This window comes from Megalops cyprinoides, chromosome 13 (genome assembly GCF_013368585.1).
Source record: "Megalops cyprinoides isolate fMegCyp1 chromosome 13, fMegCyp1.pri, whole genome shotgun sequence".
Taxonomy (NCBI): domain Eukaryota; kingdom Metazoa; phylum Chordata; class Actinopteri; order Elopiformes; family Megalopidae; genus Megalops; species Megalops cyprinoides.
Genome location: NC_050595.1, coordinates 10,894,881 through 10,912,463, shown reverse-complemented (window position 1 = coordinate 10,912,463; position 17,583 = coordinate 10,894,881). Strand labels below are relative to the sequence as shown.

General features: G+C 41.1%; 2 protein-coding genes across 2 annotated transcripts; one reads left to right on the top strand and one right to left on the bottom strand.

The window, feature by feature from the left end:
* Window positions 1-53: 53 nt before the first annotated feature.
* Window positions 54-7,317, top strand: LOC118787744 (cathepsin D). The gene is made up of 9 exons (XM_036543379.1): window positions 54-299; window positions 2,367-2,523; window positions 4,085-4,208; window positions 4,498-4,616; window positions 4,878-5,077; window positions 5,269-5,391; window positions 6,085-6,229; window positions 6,322-6,420; window positions 6,756-7,317. Exons 1-9 carry the CDS (start codon window positions 238-240, stop codon window positions 6,915-6,917), a joined length of 1,191 nt encoding a protein of 396 aa, XP_036399272.1. The 5' UTR covers window positions 54-237; the 3' UTR covers window positions 6,918-7,317.
* Window positions 7,318-8,100: 783 nt separating this feature from the next.
* On the bottom strand, window positions 8,101-15,595 carry LOC118788326 (cadherin-related family member 5-like). Its single transcript, XM_036544286.1, has 14 exons — window positions 15,390-15,595; window positions 14,630-14,802; window positions 14,204-14,260; window positions 13,051-13,140; window positions 12,311-12,397; window positions 12,020-12,124; window positions 11,617-11,802; window positions 11,335-11,425; window positions 11,129-11,226; window positions 10,533-10,739; window positions 10,253-10,366; window positions 9,917-9,983; window positions 9,323-9,492; window positions 8,101-9,165 (listed from the first exon to the last, which is right to left on the bottom strand). The coding sequence occupies exons 1-14, from the start codon at window positions 15,511-15,513 to the stop codon at window positions 8,635-8,637; spliced, it is 2,100 nt and encodes a 699-aa protein (XP_036400179.1). The 5' UTR covers window positions 15,514-15,595; the 3' UTR covers window positions 8,101-8,634.
* Between the last annotated feature and the right edge of the window lie 1,988 nt (window positions 15,596-17,583).

The following is a 17,583-nucleotide window of genomic DNA, read 5'->3' as shown; positions in this document are numbered from 1 at the left end:
TGTGACTGGCGATAAAAACATGGTAACCGAAAAGGAATCATTTTAAAAGTAAGGCTTCCGCTGGTCACTCGCGCACCTCGGGCTGACTCACGCTGGTAGTCACATGATCGAGTTTGTGCCGTCAACATCAGCTGACTTCAGAGCCTCTTTTATTTACCCCAAACCAGACGACCCAGTCACAAGTTTAATCGAACAGGGAAATTAAAGTCTTCTGTAGTTGGACAGTACAGCTACGCAATGCAGCTTTTTCATCTGTGCTTGTTTGCTCTGTTTGCCTGGACGTCCGATGCACTCGTTCGGTAAGGCAGTTATTGCGCCTGCTAAAGTAGCTTGTTAGCTAACTTAGCTACACTGTCTTGGTTCAGTCTGCTAGCTAAATTAGCTAACGTCACGTTAGTTACCAGCACACGCATGGTATATTTTGCTCTCAGACGTATTTGCAAGAAATCACTGATTTGAAAGAGTCACTACGGAATCAAAGAAATAAACTCAGCTTGTTAGGTAGCCTTCTAGCTACATATGAATCGTTTGCTGAATATTACCACGCTACCAATAGATTATTCAGTTCTCTGGATTTAATGTTTAGCCTGCTGGCCAAACTTTAACTTGCGTTTGAGCTTTCAGAAAGTGAATATATGTTAGCTATTATTTATTCGCTGCTGTAGAAGTGTGTGGCTGCGGTGCAGTTTCGCAGTCTTAAGTGGTAACGTTAGACTAGCTAATTTAGTTAGCTGAGTACCTAACTGTGCAGCCCTGTTCAGCCAGCATTATAATAATCCTCACTTGGTTGCTAAGTGACAGTGGTAGAAACTGGCCATTTATGTTTTTGGTGAGCAAGATTGATTAGCAAGATGAGTATGGATAGGGCCAAGGATTTGCCCTAATGAACATTTAACTACGGCAAATCAATAGAATACATGATAATATAATCCCAGTGTATTGTTTCCAGTAGAATGGTGTGCAAAGGTCTGGGCGGTTTACTAAACGCAGGTGTTAAACTGGGGTGTAAAGCGTTTCTTATCGTCTGCAGTGTGCACAAGGTTAGACTGTCAGGCAATATTTGACACGTTTTTCAAACTTGTTTTTCAAACCAGACTGATTACGACCAGAATGGCTTGTAGAGAACAGCCGTCTGTGTTCGCATTCTGCCATATCTTGAACGATTCAATGCAAGATTAGGCCTGCATTTCCATTACAGTGCATGTGCATGTGACGATATTTGTTCTGTTTATAGATGGAGAATATCTTCTAAGTGTTTCGGCTGTGTAAATGCCTTCATTGCCTCAAAACTGAAATAAAATACCAAGTCTCCCTAAACACGACGGTTTTCATCTTATTCTTATTATGGCTTTGTGTATGTACTTGGCTCAAGGCTCAGAAGGTGTTTACGTAAAGGACAAAATGTGAAACTAAGCTTTGTTTGATCTGCATGTGTCCAAAACGGGCTTTAAAATTGACCTGATTTTGTATTTTAAAAAGGTGTCGTTTGTAAAGCCGATGATTGCGCAGTTAATAGTTTGAGGGTCAGAGTTTGAACGCAAACAAAGATCATCTGGTACGGGTTTCCTCTAATCTACTTGCTGTAACAGAGTCCAATCCAAGGAAACTAGCCAGACGCTACCCCGAAAAATGAATTGTTCTCGTTTTCTGATTTGAAGGTTTTTTTTCCCCTCAGTTACATTACCCAATTCACAATAAGCATCAGTGGTGTATGACATTAAGAGGCTGGCTCATTAAGAGGCTGGCTCATTAAGAGACGCAATTCTTTTAAGTTGTCACCTCCTTCAGGTTTCTTGTTTTGCCATTGCTTGAAAACCACAAGTCACATGCAAAAGAACACTTGCGTGCAACAGCAACTGTGACATTTCCACAAGCATGTGCAAATAAGTGGTAACAGGTAAAGTATGAGGAAGACAGTCTGCACTTAGGCACATGAACAGATATGAATTTGAGGACAAAGTTTCAAATAAATCATAGAAGCAGTCCTACTTGAACCTACTTGAATAATTTTCTTTAGTCTTCAGCATGTTTAGAAATAACAGAAAATCAATGTTTGGTGTCTGAAGATATTTTAAAGACTTAAAGACTTTTTAAAGGGAGAAATAGAATGAACAGACTTAGTTTACCTGGATGTTTAGAATCCAGTGGTCAGGGAACATTTAGCTGAACATGTAAAGTATATTTTGAATGTCACGTGTTCAAGTTATAATCATTATTTTTGTTGTGCTTCATGCATGACAATCAGTTTTTTCCAAAACAATTTAAGCTTGCAAAAATCATTTTCAGTGATTTAAATCAGGCCATGTAGGCTGAGAAGTTGTGGAAGGGATCCCTTGAATGTGAGAGGATTGTGTGTCTGTTAATAGGATTCCTCTGAAGAAGTTCCGGTCCATCAGGCGGTCTCTGTCGGACTCTGGGCGGAGTGCAGAGGAGCTGCTGGCAGGAAATGAGGGGCTGAAGTACAACCTTGGCTTCCCTTCCAGCAACAGTCCCACTCCAGAGACGCTCAAGAACTACCTCGATGTGAGAGCCCTTCTCCTGCCCACCTGACTCCCCTTTCTGACTCTCTGAGCACATGCTCGCTAGCAGCGTAAATCAGGTCCCTGTGGTAAACAAGACAAAGCCCACCATTAATTAGTGTAACCCTCTCCCCTCCCCCCATGTCATTTATCTTAGCTGTATAATCCAGCAAGTTAATCGTGTTTCACTGACAAGAGACGACAAGCAGAAGGTCCCCTTTTGCCCTGATTTCATCAAACTTCCTTTGAGAGAACGTGGGTGTGGGTGAGGTCTTGGTGAGCATAGTGAGCCTCAGTGAAGAGGCATTTGCTCTAATTTGCAAGACTGACACAATGTTAGTATATAGCACAAACACACAGGACTTGGTGACTCACCAAGTTGCCGATCTGTGAGATACTTCATGCTAACCACCGGACATGAGCTTTCAGGCTGTTACAGAAGGCATGACTCTGTGGTTTGGTTTTTCTTTTTTTTTTTTTCTTTTTTTTTGTCTCTCCCCCTCATCTAAATTAAGGAAGGCTATACTAACATTGTGTCAGTCTTGCAAATTAGAGCAAATAATGGATCTAAACTTGATATGTCAGCTTTTGGGAAAAACTGAGAGATGGTGTGCCTTGTGGCTGCCTGCTGAATCATTGTCACATGAATGTTGACAAATGGCTTTTACCCTAGCTGCCAAATGCCCTGGAGGCTGCAGTTTCTGTTTCCAAAACTGCCTAGTCATGCAATGATTGCAGGCACATGCAGGAGCACAGTGATAAGCACAACCAACAATATGCTATGGAAATGCATGAGAAAATGGAACAAATTTGTGGTTCCTCTTGTGTGCTTTGAGGTGGAGTCCTACTTTTATACCGCCGTGTGAGACTGGCACAGAGTTCACAAGCACTGTCTGTTAGGCAGACTGCACTTTAACAAGATAAAGATCTCTTGTGCCTGGGACTCAGAAGATTAAAAGGAATCCTGGAGCAGGGTAAGCTGACATGAGGACAAGAACGCGTAGTGCTGTGTGACATGTAAAAGGTCAGAACATGCAAAACAGGAAATTCATTGAGAAATTCAGTCTGGGGAGACAGGATGTCACTGCAGAGTTACAATGAGTAAGAACTCGGGACGCTTTCTGCACAGAAAATCTGGAAAGAAACTTTAGTGCAGCGATGCCTGGGCTCGTCAGGCATTAGAAGTTGTTCTCTCAGCCAGATTTTTGACCAGTATCGCGAGGCACGGCGGTGTACATAAATATTGACTTTAGAGTCTCCAGTGTCCACCTCTTCACCACGTATTGAACTTAAATGAAACACTGCTCATCCCTTTCGGAATAGTTAAGGCATGGTAACAAGGTGTGGGAATCATTGTGAAAATATCAATCGTAGTGACCAGCTTCGAGAGGTCTGAAGAGCAGTTTGACCTCTGAGATGGGAAGGATAGGAAAAAAGATGTGGCACATGATAGCGTTGCATAACATCGCATGACACTTTTCTGCATGTGCAAACCACATGTGTCATACTTCCCTGTTCTCCCTCCATCCGGACCGATTTTGAGCTGACAAAGCGTCTTCCTACAGGCCCAGTACTATGGCGAGATCGGCCTGGGCACTCCAGTCCAGCCCTTCACCGTGGTGTTTGATACAGGGTCGTCTAACCTGTGGGTGCCCTCCGTCCACTGCTCTCTCACTGACATAGCCTGCTGTGAGTATGGCCTGCACTTTCACAGGGTTTCATTACTACAGCATCATTTCTTTGGTAGTTTTTGTCAGTTTAGTTCTCTTACTTGTGTCATAAGAGTATATGCTTCCCAGTCTGAATGAATCATGGTACTATTACTAATCTTTGTAACAGTGAAGTATCCAAAAATATATGTCTGCGATGCAAAAAGAGATGGAATAAAGGAGTAAAATACTGGATTAAAATAAAATTTGTTCCAGAAGTGACTAATACAGCTTGACTGTTGTTGGTTTGTCTTCTTTCTGTCTTGCAGTGCTTCACCACAAATATAATTCTGCCAAGTCCAGCACATATGTGAAGAATGGGACTGCCTTTGCCATTCAGTATGGGTCTGGTAGCCTGTCTGGGTATCTCAGCCAAGATACATGCACGGTACGGCTTTTAGAAATGATAGGGACACCAGATATGGTACTACGGGATTCTCAGCTCGTAACAAAAGCCATCGGATGACTTCATGTGTATTATGTCATACAATAAACTACTTTAATTGGAATATCACTTTCACCAGTACGCAACTGTTAAAAACTTTAGTTTTTCCTTGAAGCATCTTTGACAAGTTATGAAAATTGTTGTATTTAAATTTTGCATTGAAGTTTAGTTGAGTGGAAACCATGCATACGTCTTTCCTTTCAGATTGGAGACTTAGCTGTGGAAAAGCAGGTGTTCGGGGAGGCCATCAAGCAGCCGGGCATAGCCTTCATCGCGGCAAAGTTCGATGGAATCCTGGGCATGGCCTACCCCCGCATCTCTGTGGACGGAGTTGCCCCTGTCTTTGACAACATCATGAGTCAGAAAAAGGTGGAGCAGAACATCTTCTCCTTCTACCTGAACAGGTGAGTAATGCCCTTATGTAGTCCATTGTCTTGCGGCCTGCTAGTGGGGAAAATCCACCCTGAAAATCTGTTAATCTAATGGGTGATTGCTAGTGGAATTCGCAACTGCAAAGGATCTGAGCAAATAACTGTGGACAGCAACACCTCTGGGTCAAAAAGGGCATGTTCTCACACAAATGTCACTGTGGCAGGAACCCTGAGACACAGCCTGGAGGAGAGCTGCTGCTCGGAGGGACTGATCCTAAGTATTACACCGGAGACTTCCAGTACCTCAACATCAGCAGGCAGGCCTATTGGCAGATCCACATGGATGGGTGAGTTCCGTGCTCCACAATGTCAGGGGTTTGATCATGAACCTGGAAGTATAATAGTAGTATTTAGGAAAGGATTAATAAATTAAGTCCCAAGTAATTGACACACTGATTTGAATAATAGCACCAGACAATTGACAACTAATTCCTGAACCATACCTTTAACAAAAACCACAAGTCTCAAGGGAGAGGTTGGAGCTTTTTAAATTGCCAGATTGTGATCTTTGTTTCTGCAGATTGATTCTGCATTAATAATAACCACCATGATCATGCTATTTGGCCATGTATCTCTAGTAGGCCAGTTTGTGCCCTGCTGATTTTTCTGTGAGGCTGACTTTCAGAAATGGAATGGTGGAATTCCCATTCACATAACTGCACCTGAAGAGGTTGCCAGGTGCTCTAAGATGGAACAGAGTGGTCCCTGCTCCAAACAGAGGCCTCTGTCTTCACTGTACAAACTGAAATGTCCTCCAGAATCTGCTGAGCTCTTGGCTGACATTTGCATTGCAGAGAATCTCTAAAGCGGTCCAGCACACCCACTGTGCTGCAGATACCAGGCACTGAAGTAATGCAATACTGAAATTAAGGGTTCTGAAAGCACTGTTGTTTGTTAATGTGCTCATTCAAATATATAAAACTCCATGCACGTATATAATTACTGTGCTCTAGTGTAACAGCTGTACTCTGGTTTGACAGGATGAGTGTTGGAAGCCAGCTTACCCTGTGCAAGGCTGGCTGTGAGGCCATTGTCGATACAGGCACCTCTCTCATCACCGGACCGGCCGCTGAAGTCAGGGCCCTGCAGAAGGCCATCGGAGCCGTCCCCCTCATTCAGGGAGAGGTACAGCATGAGCCGGACTGAAAGCTAGAAGTTTAAATGCTGTATTGTGATGAACTGCATTCTCTGACACACTTTCCTTGGCTGTGTTTCAGTACATGGTTGACTGTAAGAAGGTTCCCTCCCTGCCCACTGTCTCCTTCACCCTGGGCGGAAAGGCCTACACTCTCACTGGAGAGCAGTACATTCTCAAGGTGAGTCGTCGCTTGTTATGTTACATTTTTTACCTGTGTTCTTTGCAGCCTCTCTCATCCAGGATTTCTTGCGTAGCTTACATGTGGAATAGTATGGGCCTATATTTTCACCCAGTGAATGTTTTACTTGTCACACAATGGTCAATCATGGAATAGCTTTCCCTCTGTAGAAGAACAGCGCTGTCACAATACAATTGAACCTTGGTCCTTTTCTCTACGAGCTAAATGTTTTTTGAGAAATGCAGTTGTAAAATGGGTAGCAGTTTAAAAAAATTGTAGCAGAAGAAAACCATGTCATTATTTATCACCTGATATATATGTGTTCCTATGTGCAGGAGACCCAGGGAGGCCAGACAGTCTGCTTGAGTGGGTTCATGGGACTGGACATCCCCCCACCTGCTGGGCCCCTGTGGATTCTGGGAGATGTGTTCATTGGCCAGTACTACACTGTTTTTGACCGTGAGAATAACCGCGTGGGCTTTGCCAAGTCCAGATAGGCACAGTACCACTTTAAGGGGTATATTAGTGGTAAACTCAAGGCCCAAGATATGGAGTGAAAATAAGAAACCTAAAGATGCTGCAAGACAATGATCTCTGGTGGTTTGGATACTTGGTAGCAAAATGGCTGTATAGAGTTTTAATGCACTGTGCTTCTGTGTGCTCACAGAATATTATGTTTAAATGACTTGCGGAGCGATCAAAATGTTCAAAATGAATGATACTGGGAGAGACGTCATATCTGAATGTTTGATACCATTCGGTGATCGGAGTTTTTAGCATGTTGTGTGGTGTATTTTTTTTGGTTGTCATCCTCTTTTGACCAGGTGCATGTGTGTTTAGCAATTACGGTACAAGATTTTAGTTCCATTTTAACGCAGATTTACCTGCCACTGACTGCTGAGAATAACTGAATGAAATAAATATCAATTTTACTAAGTGTTATACGGTCTACTTTCATTGAAGTTTACTGTGTGTTGGTATTACATGATTACATAAATACTTTACTCTGGTGAGTGGTAGTAAATCCTCACATCCTTAAAGCCTCCATCCTTACTTTAACGTGGCAAAGTTGGCTAACAGTTGCTATGCTAATGACACAACAATTGGTAGCAAAATGGCATGTATTACAGAGGTGTGATATGAAGGTGGTAATATGTCATGTAACTGAATGCGTATTAAATTAGGCCTATTTTAATTTTATTATGGTATATAAAAAAAAACTATTTCAACCTAAAATAATGGCCAAACCCAACCTGAGCCCAAGTGTTTGATGTAAAATATCTACCTGACCTCTTTGGGTCTCATCGGGCTCAGGTCAGGTATCATAACTCCACACTAGTGTGTCAGTCTGTTTTAGTAAAGAAGCCCTCGTGATGGAATGGTAAAATTGGCTTCGAGTGTAAGAGCCAGTTTTTGTGATGCTTAATACTGGAAAATCTTGCACTCTTGCAATCTTGACTCATGTCAGTGATGAACACATCACTCGTTTGTTTTCTTAAATCAAATTTGTTTTATTATTCTCTTCTGAAAAGTTAAATGTTTCACTTTTACATCCAGAATTGCAAAAGGTACAAAAACATGGTAAGCTTTATAATTTAGACCTTTACCCACAAGGAAATGAGATAAGGAATTATTGTTACAACTACAAGTTAAATACAATTATTTACAAACTTTATTGCTGTGTTGCTTAATGTGCTCTTAGTAATGTACTGAGCTAACTTCCCTTTCCAAACATTTTACAGTCTAATTAAACATGCACATGGGTTGTCATGTAAAACATCTGTTTCTTTTTGCACATTAGTAATGCATATTTAAATATTTTCCTGAAGAAAAGGGGTTACTAATTACAAGTTACAAACACAAGTGACTACATGACTAGAATGATCTAGAAATTCCAAGAGTGGGCTCAATTTTGTGTCAAGGACGACCAGTTACAGTTACATGTTGTATGGCTTGTTAGATGTTGCATAAAAATGGAGGTGAAATGTGAAATTAGTTTGTTTCTTGTGAACTTAAGAAACCATACACTGAATGTGAAAGATCAAAAGATCTTGTTACACACTGACATGGATCTAACAATCTACATAACTAACATTTTTTGATCAGCTACTCGGGAAATCATATCTTAAGCAATTGATGATTTTGACCAGCTCTTTATCTTCAAACATCAACACTGAAACCTGACCCTTTTTTAAGACACACTAGGTCCACTTATTATACAGCTCTGCCCTCAGATTCCGAAATGCCGTTCTTTGCCGGGTCCTGGAATCGCACGGCAGCCTTGTCAGTTGTCTTTGAGTCGGCGAAATAGACTTTCGGGGAGGCAAGGGGCGAGCTGTCATCTCCATCCTCTCCGTCCAGGTACTCCTCCTCATCCTCATGGTCGGGGATGATCACCACTTCATCCTTGGCGCTGGGATCGACGTCCTCCTTGAACCAGACGGACTTTCCACCCTCCTCGTTCCTCCGCTCCTTGGTGAGGATGGGTTTCACCGCCCTCTCGCTGTCTGTTTTGTCGGACCCCGTCAGGCTGCTGGTTTCAGGTGCGATGCTGGCAGCGTGTGGGATGGCGGAGGCCTGGGGTGTCGGCTTTTCAGGGGGCGTCCCTCCAGCCTGAGGTTCTTGCTCTGTGTCCAGCCTCAGGTCCATCTCCTCTGTGGGTTGCGGCCTTGTGCTGCTGGTGTCCCCCTCGTTCTGGAAGCCATCATTGGTGTAGTGCATCTCTTCTTTTGCCTCAGTGGATTCCTGGATAAACAGGAAGCATGGAACAAACCATGGAAGACGACACATGGGCAGGGTGGTGGGGGGGAAGCACCATATCCCTATGCAGTGTCACAGAAATTGATACACTCAATCAGCACAAAGACTGGGCTGCATTTTACGCATTTCACACGAAACTCACAGAACCGCGGAAGGTGCTGGCCTCCGATAGCTTCTGCCAGTCCCCATTGCTCTTCTTCATGTGGAAAATGAGTAGCCCGATGATGACCAAGCAGAGGATCAGCACGGCTGCCAGGGTAGCTCCAAGTACTGCCATGTCTTCAGCCCGGTATCTTCCCGAGAGCCATCCCTCTGCATCATTACCCAGGGGTGCAAGTCATTAAAGGTCAGCAATTAACATCTGTGGCACTACATACAGCACGGCTCTCCTGATAGGGACCCCACAGCTGCTCATTCTGTCTGTAGGTTGTTCTCAGTAAGATGGTAGGCCTAGCAGTGCTGGTACGAGTAAGAGCAAAAATTCAGCTTTTGGGCAGTAGCCTGACCCTGCTTCTGTAGTGAGGGCAGTTTCCCGCTCCATACTTTAATGAATCTGACATATATATAAGCTCTCAGAACAGACATTATTTATTGATTAGATCACATTTTACTTTAAGGCTCTTTAATAACTGAAGTGTTTATACTCCATGAACCTTTTTGTATACCATTTTAACACTTGAAGCAGTAGAATAAGACAGAAGCCATGAAAACAATGTACATGTACAAGAAAACTCACTTGGTAACACCTGGACAACAAGTTTGGCATTGCCCCACTCGTCATTGGGAACATCGATTGCACGTATCTGCATTTCAACACAATGAAGCAAGGAATTACTTATTTCCCCTTTGTTTTAGTGTTGATATTTAGTCTGATCCACAGAGTGTGCGCTGACCCCATCTAGTACCTATGATATTTGTTCACTAATGACTTGGATTTCACCAGAAAAAGAACTTCTTACATATCATTACAGGTTGCCTTAGTTTGTGCATATATGTAAAGATGGTCCATTTATACAGATAGACGAAATAATGCAGAATAAGTGTCATGCTTCTGATCATTTTTAAAACTTACTTGTAAAGTTACTGTGCCTTGAGCCACTTCTGCATTCAGAAGTAAAAACCCTTCTGCGGTCAAAGTGAAATCGGTGCTGTCCACAACTCCATATATTAAGTCAGGATTCACACCCTACAAATAAAAACATGGATTTAATCAATGAGTTCCCCACTTCCTGGCACAGAAAGTGATACAGACACATATCTTTGGTTATCAGCCCTGTTGATTTATAGAAATGGCCATGAGATGGCATACACCCATGTCATTACCACCTCCACACTCAAGAAGCCATTCTTACATCCGCAAAGTCTTCATCCTTTGCCCAGACCCTGAGGGGCCTGTTGGAGAATTTGTCATCCAGGACCAGGCTGCCAACGGGGGAGTCACAGGATATGTATCCTTGGTAGCACTCCTTCCCAAACTTGGGGAAGCGGCGACTCTTTTTCATGACCTCAAATGTGACCGAGGTGATGGCGAACTGGTCGTTGTTTGTAAATTGCGAGGCCTGCACATCAAAACAAAACCTAGATGAGAGCGTGAAATCTGCACATTTGCTCACATTATGCAAAGCCATCTGGAGACCAGAATCCACTGGCAGCTGGCCACTGTCTCCCTCCTGAAGTCACATTACTAGATACCCCCCAAACACAAACGGAGGAGCACAGGCTCTGGAAATTTTGGGTTTCCTCATTTACGCTGGCTGAAAAAAAATATATTGTTACACGTTATGCACTGTTACACACAGGAAGTGCAACAGCACATTGGTGTGCAAATGTTTTCCCCATCATTAGTCAACTATAACGATGGAGTCCTCTGCAGTTTAATGAAGCATTACATTTTTACATCTTGATTTCATCTGCACCTGTATGTAGTGGTAAAGGATCATTTCTTTACCAAAACTGTTAAGGTTATTGGGCCAGCTACATCTGCAGCTTTCAGCATTGTTATGTCTCCAGTGTTCTCATTGATGTGAAATATGCCAGCTTCATTTCCTGGGAAAGACAAGCAAAAGACAGCGTAAGGTTAAATCTTCTGAATTTACGATTTGTCTTGGAGCGAAGAAGAAAGGGGGGAGGAATCTGTTTTTTTTTCCTTCTTACCACTAAGAATCTTATAGCTTATTGGTTCATCCCTGTCTTTGTCCCCATCTATAGCCAGCAAAGGGCCTGGATCCAATGGTAAATCACCCTCCTGTAGCGCAGAAAAAAAATCTATTATATCATCCACGATCATATTACAGTTGCAGTTGCCAAAAATACATTTTACAAAGCCAAACATTGCCAAGGAAGAAGGGCTGTCCATTTGAGGATGTATCAGTATAGGGATTTACAGGAAGTGTTATTAGTACAGATATGATCATGGTGGGAGATGTGGACCTGTACCTCTTTCTCTGTTAAGTTGACCCTGCCTTTATAGCCAGAGCTCAGGCAAATTTTGGCTGTGCCAACAACTGTTTCTGTGCAGGGCTGGAACCAGGGTGGGCGGTTATCAATGTCCCTAATGTTGACGGTAATGGTTGTTGTGGCCGTGTGGGAGGCCTCACCAGCCTGTGTGAGAGTGGGAGTGTCCTATGGAGAGAAATGCACGAGGATCAAGCAACCAATCACTCAATAAACCAATCACAAATACTGAATTCTAATCAAATCTGCAAAACACAGACATAAATCTCAAGACGAAACTCATCAAAAAAGCAAGCTACTTTTTGGTACTTTATGGTTAACGAATGGGTCGAACATGTATTAACTCAAGTCTTCTGCATGTTTATAGACGGACAACAGCACTTACCTGTGCATACAGGAGGAGAGTCAGGGTTTGGATGATGTCGTAATCAAAAACCTTGTCCACAAGTATATTTGGGTTGTTCACAGTTTGTATTTTGAAATATCCATCCTGTAAAAATGAGAAGGATCATATTTATGTGTATTACATTTTTGTCTACATTGAGTCACTTTCCCTTCTCTGGTATTACTACTTTTGTCTATGATCTGGTGTGAAAATACACAGTAACACTTTTCAGGGTAACAGGGGCGTATCATGGTAAATGTGGGGGGGGGGGGGGGGGGGGGGGTGGCTTACCGTAGAGGGTTCCAAGTGATAATACAGCAAGCCTGCATCACGGTCATTGGCTTCTATCCTTCCAATACTTGTGTCTTCTGGTGTCAGCTGGACATGAGAGATGGATTAAAGTTTCCCAGTGGAACTTCCAAACTGGAGAAATAGTGCAGATTCAAACTAAAGACGCTAGTCTATACTTCTACTCTATAATTCCTATTCTAGTCTATACTTCAAAGCATGATGCATATTTGTGTTTGTATCTTTACTTTTTTCTTTAAAAATTATACCTTCATTTACATTCCTTCAACTGATTTCAGAAGCCTCTTTTGAAAGCATTTTAAAGTAGCAATCTAAAAGGCCCATTTGTCAATGAAATATTGGTCTCATTATTTCATATTATGGGAGCCTCTACAAGCTTATAAAACAGTTTTTAGAATGGCAAGGCGGTTCCATAATGAGAATAGGATATTTTAATGGGGCGGCAGTGTAGCATAGTGGCAAGGTAAACCTGGGGCTTGTAACCAAAAGGTTGTTGGTTTGATTCCCTGCTGGGATACTGCTGCTGTACCCTTGGGCAAGGTACTTAACCCACTTTTGTCTCAGTAAATATCCAACTGTATAAATGGGTAATGAAAAATTAAGATGACGTAATGTAAGATAATATAATGTAAAGGATCCTTGTGATGCAGGAACTGTAAGTGCTTCATACATGTGGCAATGTGAATATCAATACTGTGGCACACTGTGACACAAAAGCTCACCTCATCAACATTCAGTGTGTACTGACTTTGAGCAAAAACTGGGGGGTTATCATTCATGTTCTCAACCAGGATGCTCACCAGCAATTCAGCCTACGGGACAGGGGGAGTATGTGTTAATTCAATGCAAGCTTTTACTAAACCTAACAGGTATGCTATATACAGGGTATACCAAACTGAGTACCAAAGTAAATGCCATATACCCATATATATACCCATAAAAAAATGATATAATTACTATTATAAAATGAATAGTGCTGGCTAGGTTTGCCTTGAGTAAAAACAGGGTGAACAGCTTTGATGTCAAATCAGCCCTATTGTGCTTCAGCCTTATGAATATGTACTCATACACATACCTTATTTATACTCTATATTTGTACTGAATATATTTATCAGGTAACCTTTGGGTAACAGGGTCACAAGGTCAGCTCCTGAGCTACACAGCTCTGCTACCCCAAATGAGATCATGCAACATCATAAAGTCACATAAGTATCAATCATACTTGATAAGTTTAGGTCTCTTTCTCAGTAATGGCTTTGGCACAATCATCAACCCATCAATTGATTAATCTGAAGTTAATGTGAAGTCGCATCCCTGTCTCACATTAACGATTTAACACACATTTTGTGAGTGTTAGTGTATCTGAACTAAGATTGAAAGTTTCTTTTCAAAAAGAACAACCCTTTTTGATTTTCAGTGATGCACCTTTGCCATGTACAATTCAGTTCAGAACACATTTGTTCACAGAAGCTGGCATGTATAGCTTGGGCCAGATGGAAATAACACCAAAAATAGCAAAGTCAACTGCAGCTGCTTACAGTCAGACCTATACTTTTTTCTATTTGCACAATATTGTGATTTATGTCATTTTCCCATGAACACCTGGCAAGATTTGGCCTAAGCTATCCCCTTAATTTCAAATAGTGTTAGTGTGGCCATATGGACATGGAAATTCTGTGAAATTCTGTTCACAGGGCAGCTATTCCTCATCAAACCCCGATTCAATTTTCTACCATTATCAATAGCACAGAAATTAATATAATATCAATATATAATATTAATATAATAATATCAGCAATGAAGCATGTACTCTTTTTCAGCTTTGTTCATACCAATTAGGAATACACACCACACAGTGATGGCAATTCTACTTACAGATGGAAAGTTAGCTTTGTCACATTGAACACGAAATGTGAGTTCACTTGGTAGAGTCTGAAAAGTAAACACAACAGATAAATATTTGTATATATGTATTTCCTTTGTTAGGATTCACCATTTTATTAGTTGACCATATTAAGCAAATTTAATTTGAAACTGTATTTATGACAAATGTGTATGACAAATCTGGCATTGATGCATGTGTCTCTACAGTTCCATCTCAGGACTAGAACAATTCATTTGTTTTCTAAACTACAACTATGCCTTGCCATCAAAGGCAAAACTTCAGTTATACTTATTTGAGGGACAGTTAAAGCTTCAAGTTTTGTTTTGAGAATTCAGTTTTGCTCTTGGTCAAAGCCAGAATCCCATACCATTAGCCAGGATAGTGCCATCAATCAATAAATCAGTGTAAAAATTTACCTCAAAGTCCAGTACTTTCATCAACATTACTCTGTTGCCCTGGAGTCCAAATAAATTGTCTGGATTATCCAACAGAGTGAGAGTCACCCCTTCGATGATGTTAATTGTGATGAGAGGAATGTCGATCGTGTGATTCTCTTTAATTGTTACTGGGTCAGGGGGCACAGAGCAAACTGTGGAAAGGAAAGAAAACATGGTATTGATTCTACAATACGTGACATATGGGACACAATCAAAGTAGTGCATACCCTTTGTGTAATCTGTTAAACTAGGCCTTAGTGTTCCAACCTCGCATTTGATATTGTCAATACTGTACCAAAAGCAAAGAGTCATTAGAAATATATTCATCTTCAGAGTGTTCTTTTTCTGGAAAATGTTGTTTTTTGATGGTGAGATAGAAAACATGTACTTTAATATTTTGTGGAAAACAGTATAGGACATACAGTTAGGGACCATGAAAAGGGGGATGTCACTGGCTGTTATTAGTTCAGATAGAAGTCACTCATTTGACTACTAACTTGTCCACCTGTGATTTATTATGTGATCTTCTATGAAATACTGTAATCGGTAATATACCTCTCAGCAGAAACCCATCACAATCAGTGATTTGATTCATCCAATCTATGTTTAGCTACTATACCATTACACATAAGATGCACCAACTCTTGTACATACAGACGCCACTCACATGGGCACTAACTCATTGCCCACCCCCAACCCCCCAAAAGAAGACCAAAGTGTTTATTTCAGAGATACTCACGTTGCTGGCCCAGAGAGGGTTTGAGAAGCAAGAACATCAGCAGAAGGCAGTAGACAGAACTGAGTGAAAAACGAGTACATTTTAGCTCCATGGCCCGTGTTTCAGGTCCGCACAGTCTCGGCATGGGAGAATAAGAGTGCTTGGTACCAGCGGGTACCTCCCCACATAAAGCGCTGACTGTTGTTGTCTGATACGCAGTCGTTGACTCCGGTCCCAGCAGTTGTGACTTCAGCTCTGCCGGTTTCGTGGGCAAGAAGAGCTTGCTGCCCAGCGAGGATTTTTTTTTCTACTATTATAAAAATGCAGACATCTGTTTTCGAGCAGTTATTTTGCGCTTATCCCCATGTTCTCTTTACAATGGAGTTAAAGAGCATTGTGCCTATGGATGGGTGGACATACTTAAGAGACTTAATTTGGGCCTTCATGACTATATTATGTGTGGTCTTATAATCACAGGGGGAAAGCAGAAAGGCTGCAGAGAAAAAAATGTGTTAAGCCTCTGATTGCCAACACAATTTGACAAATCCCTCTGATAAGATATACAAGGGTTAATCTGGGAGCATGTATTCCAACCCTAAAAAATGTTCCATACACAGTCTGATTTAAGTCTAGAATTCTCTAGCCCTTAGGTTAAGGCTGTTATTTTTTATTTTGAGGTTAAAATATTTTTTAAAATTTTAGCCAGTACAAATAAACTTCATGACAGTTAAAATATACGAGGAGCACTTGCTGTCAATTTAGAAAGAAAACAAATAATATGGGTGATGGGAAACACCCCTTTATCTGAAATAGTTAAACAATACTGATCTGAGAAATGGGAAACAGTTGTAAAATATGGTATTACTGATACCACATAGAGTGATGTTCATGTGTGTCACATTATCAACCAGCTCATTGAATGAAAAAATGTGTTCATTTATGTATTAACCTGGGGATGGATGACTGCCAAGGAGGCACTTCATATCATATAATACTTTTGCAAACATATTCCCATGCTTACCCTCTTCCCTTCATCAATGTTCAAACATGAAAACACATGCGCACTCAAAAAGTTTGCACTCATACACAATAGTTCCACCAAGAAAAAATTGTAAATGCCTTATTTGAAATCGTCTTCTGAAATTAAATTACGTAGGATTGCAACGCAATAAGATCAGAGCAAAACAAATTGAATTCCCCATACAACTGCATTTCGACAGAGGATATAAAATAAATGTGAGATGGAAACAAGCACCCACACTAGTTTCTTCTTTATGGGACAAGTGTGAAGAACTGCATACGTCCAAACAGGTTTTTCATGTTTTAAAAATCTTGCAAGGACAAGACCAAGCAAGTTTTACACAGGGAGTGTGACGGATTAGGAACATTCGATCTGAGACACAGTCATATCAGATGGTCAGGTTTTGGTCCTGTCAAGGACTCGATAAATTTACTATTTCTATGCCCTGTGTGCTGCAAGCAATTCCCCAAATCAACCAGTTGTAGCCAATACATAGTTTTGGCAAATGTTACTATATATATACACACTAATTGTTCAGACAAATACAAAGGGTCACTTTCCACGACTAATCTATGATTAATACTGCTTTTAAGATGTGTTTGCATAACAGCTGTTCAGCTAATTTTGGTCTGATCCTCAAAAAAATTCACTTCTTTCACCAAGCACAACCCACACCTGTATGAGATCATACAGTAGAGAGAGAGGGTTTGTCTGAAACAAACACTAACCCGTGGCTGATCGCAGGATTACTAAAGAAATCACAACTGAAACATATGCACAACTTCCTAATTTCACCTGAAAACAATGTGTCAACACCATTGTGTTGTTTGAACTGAAGACTGGAAATTGAGTAGGAAAACAGAAAAAGTGGAGCACCCCAATGTGTACTTCACAATACTGCTAAAATACACATAACCGGGCCAAAGAAATACCAACTTTATTTAAGACAAATCACAGAATATAAGTCAAGTATACATCTTCAACTCATAATTTACATCCCTATCATCAACATTTTGTTAACATCAAAGAAATCATACAAAGTGCATTTGCCTCTAGGTATATTTAAATCTATATTTATTTGAGTGTTAACAACTGTCAATAATTGGATTGTATGCAAGGCCTCAGAAACAAACTAAATTGGATAAACTGATAAACAATGAGAGATGAACTGTATTCTCCATCCATTTATTTCTA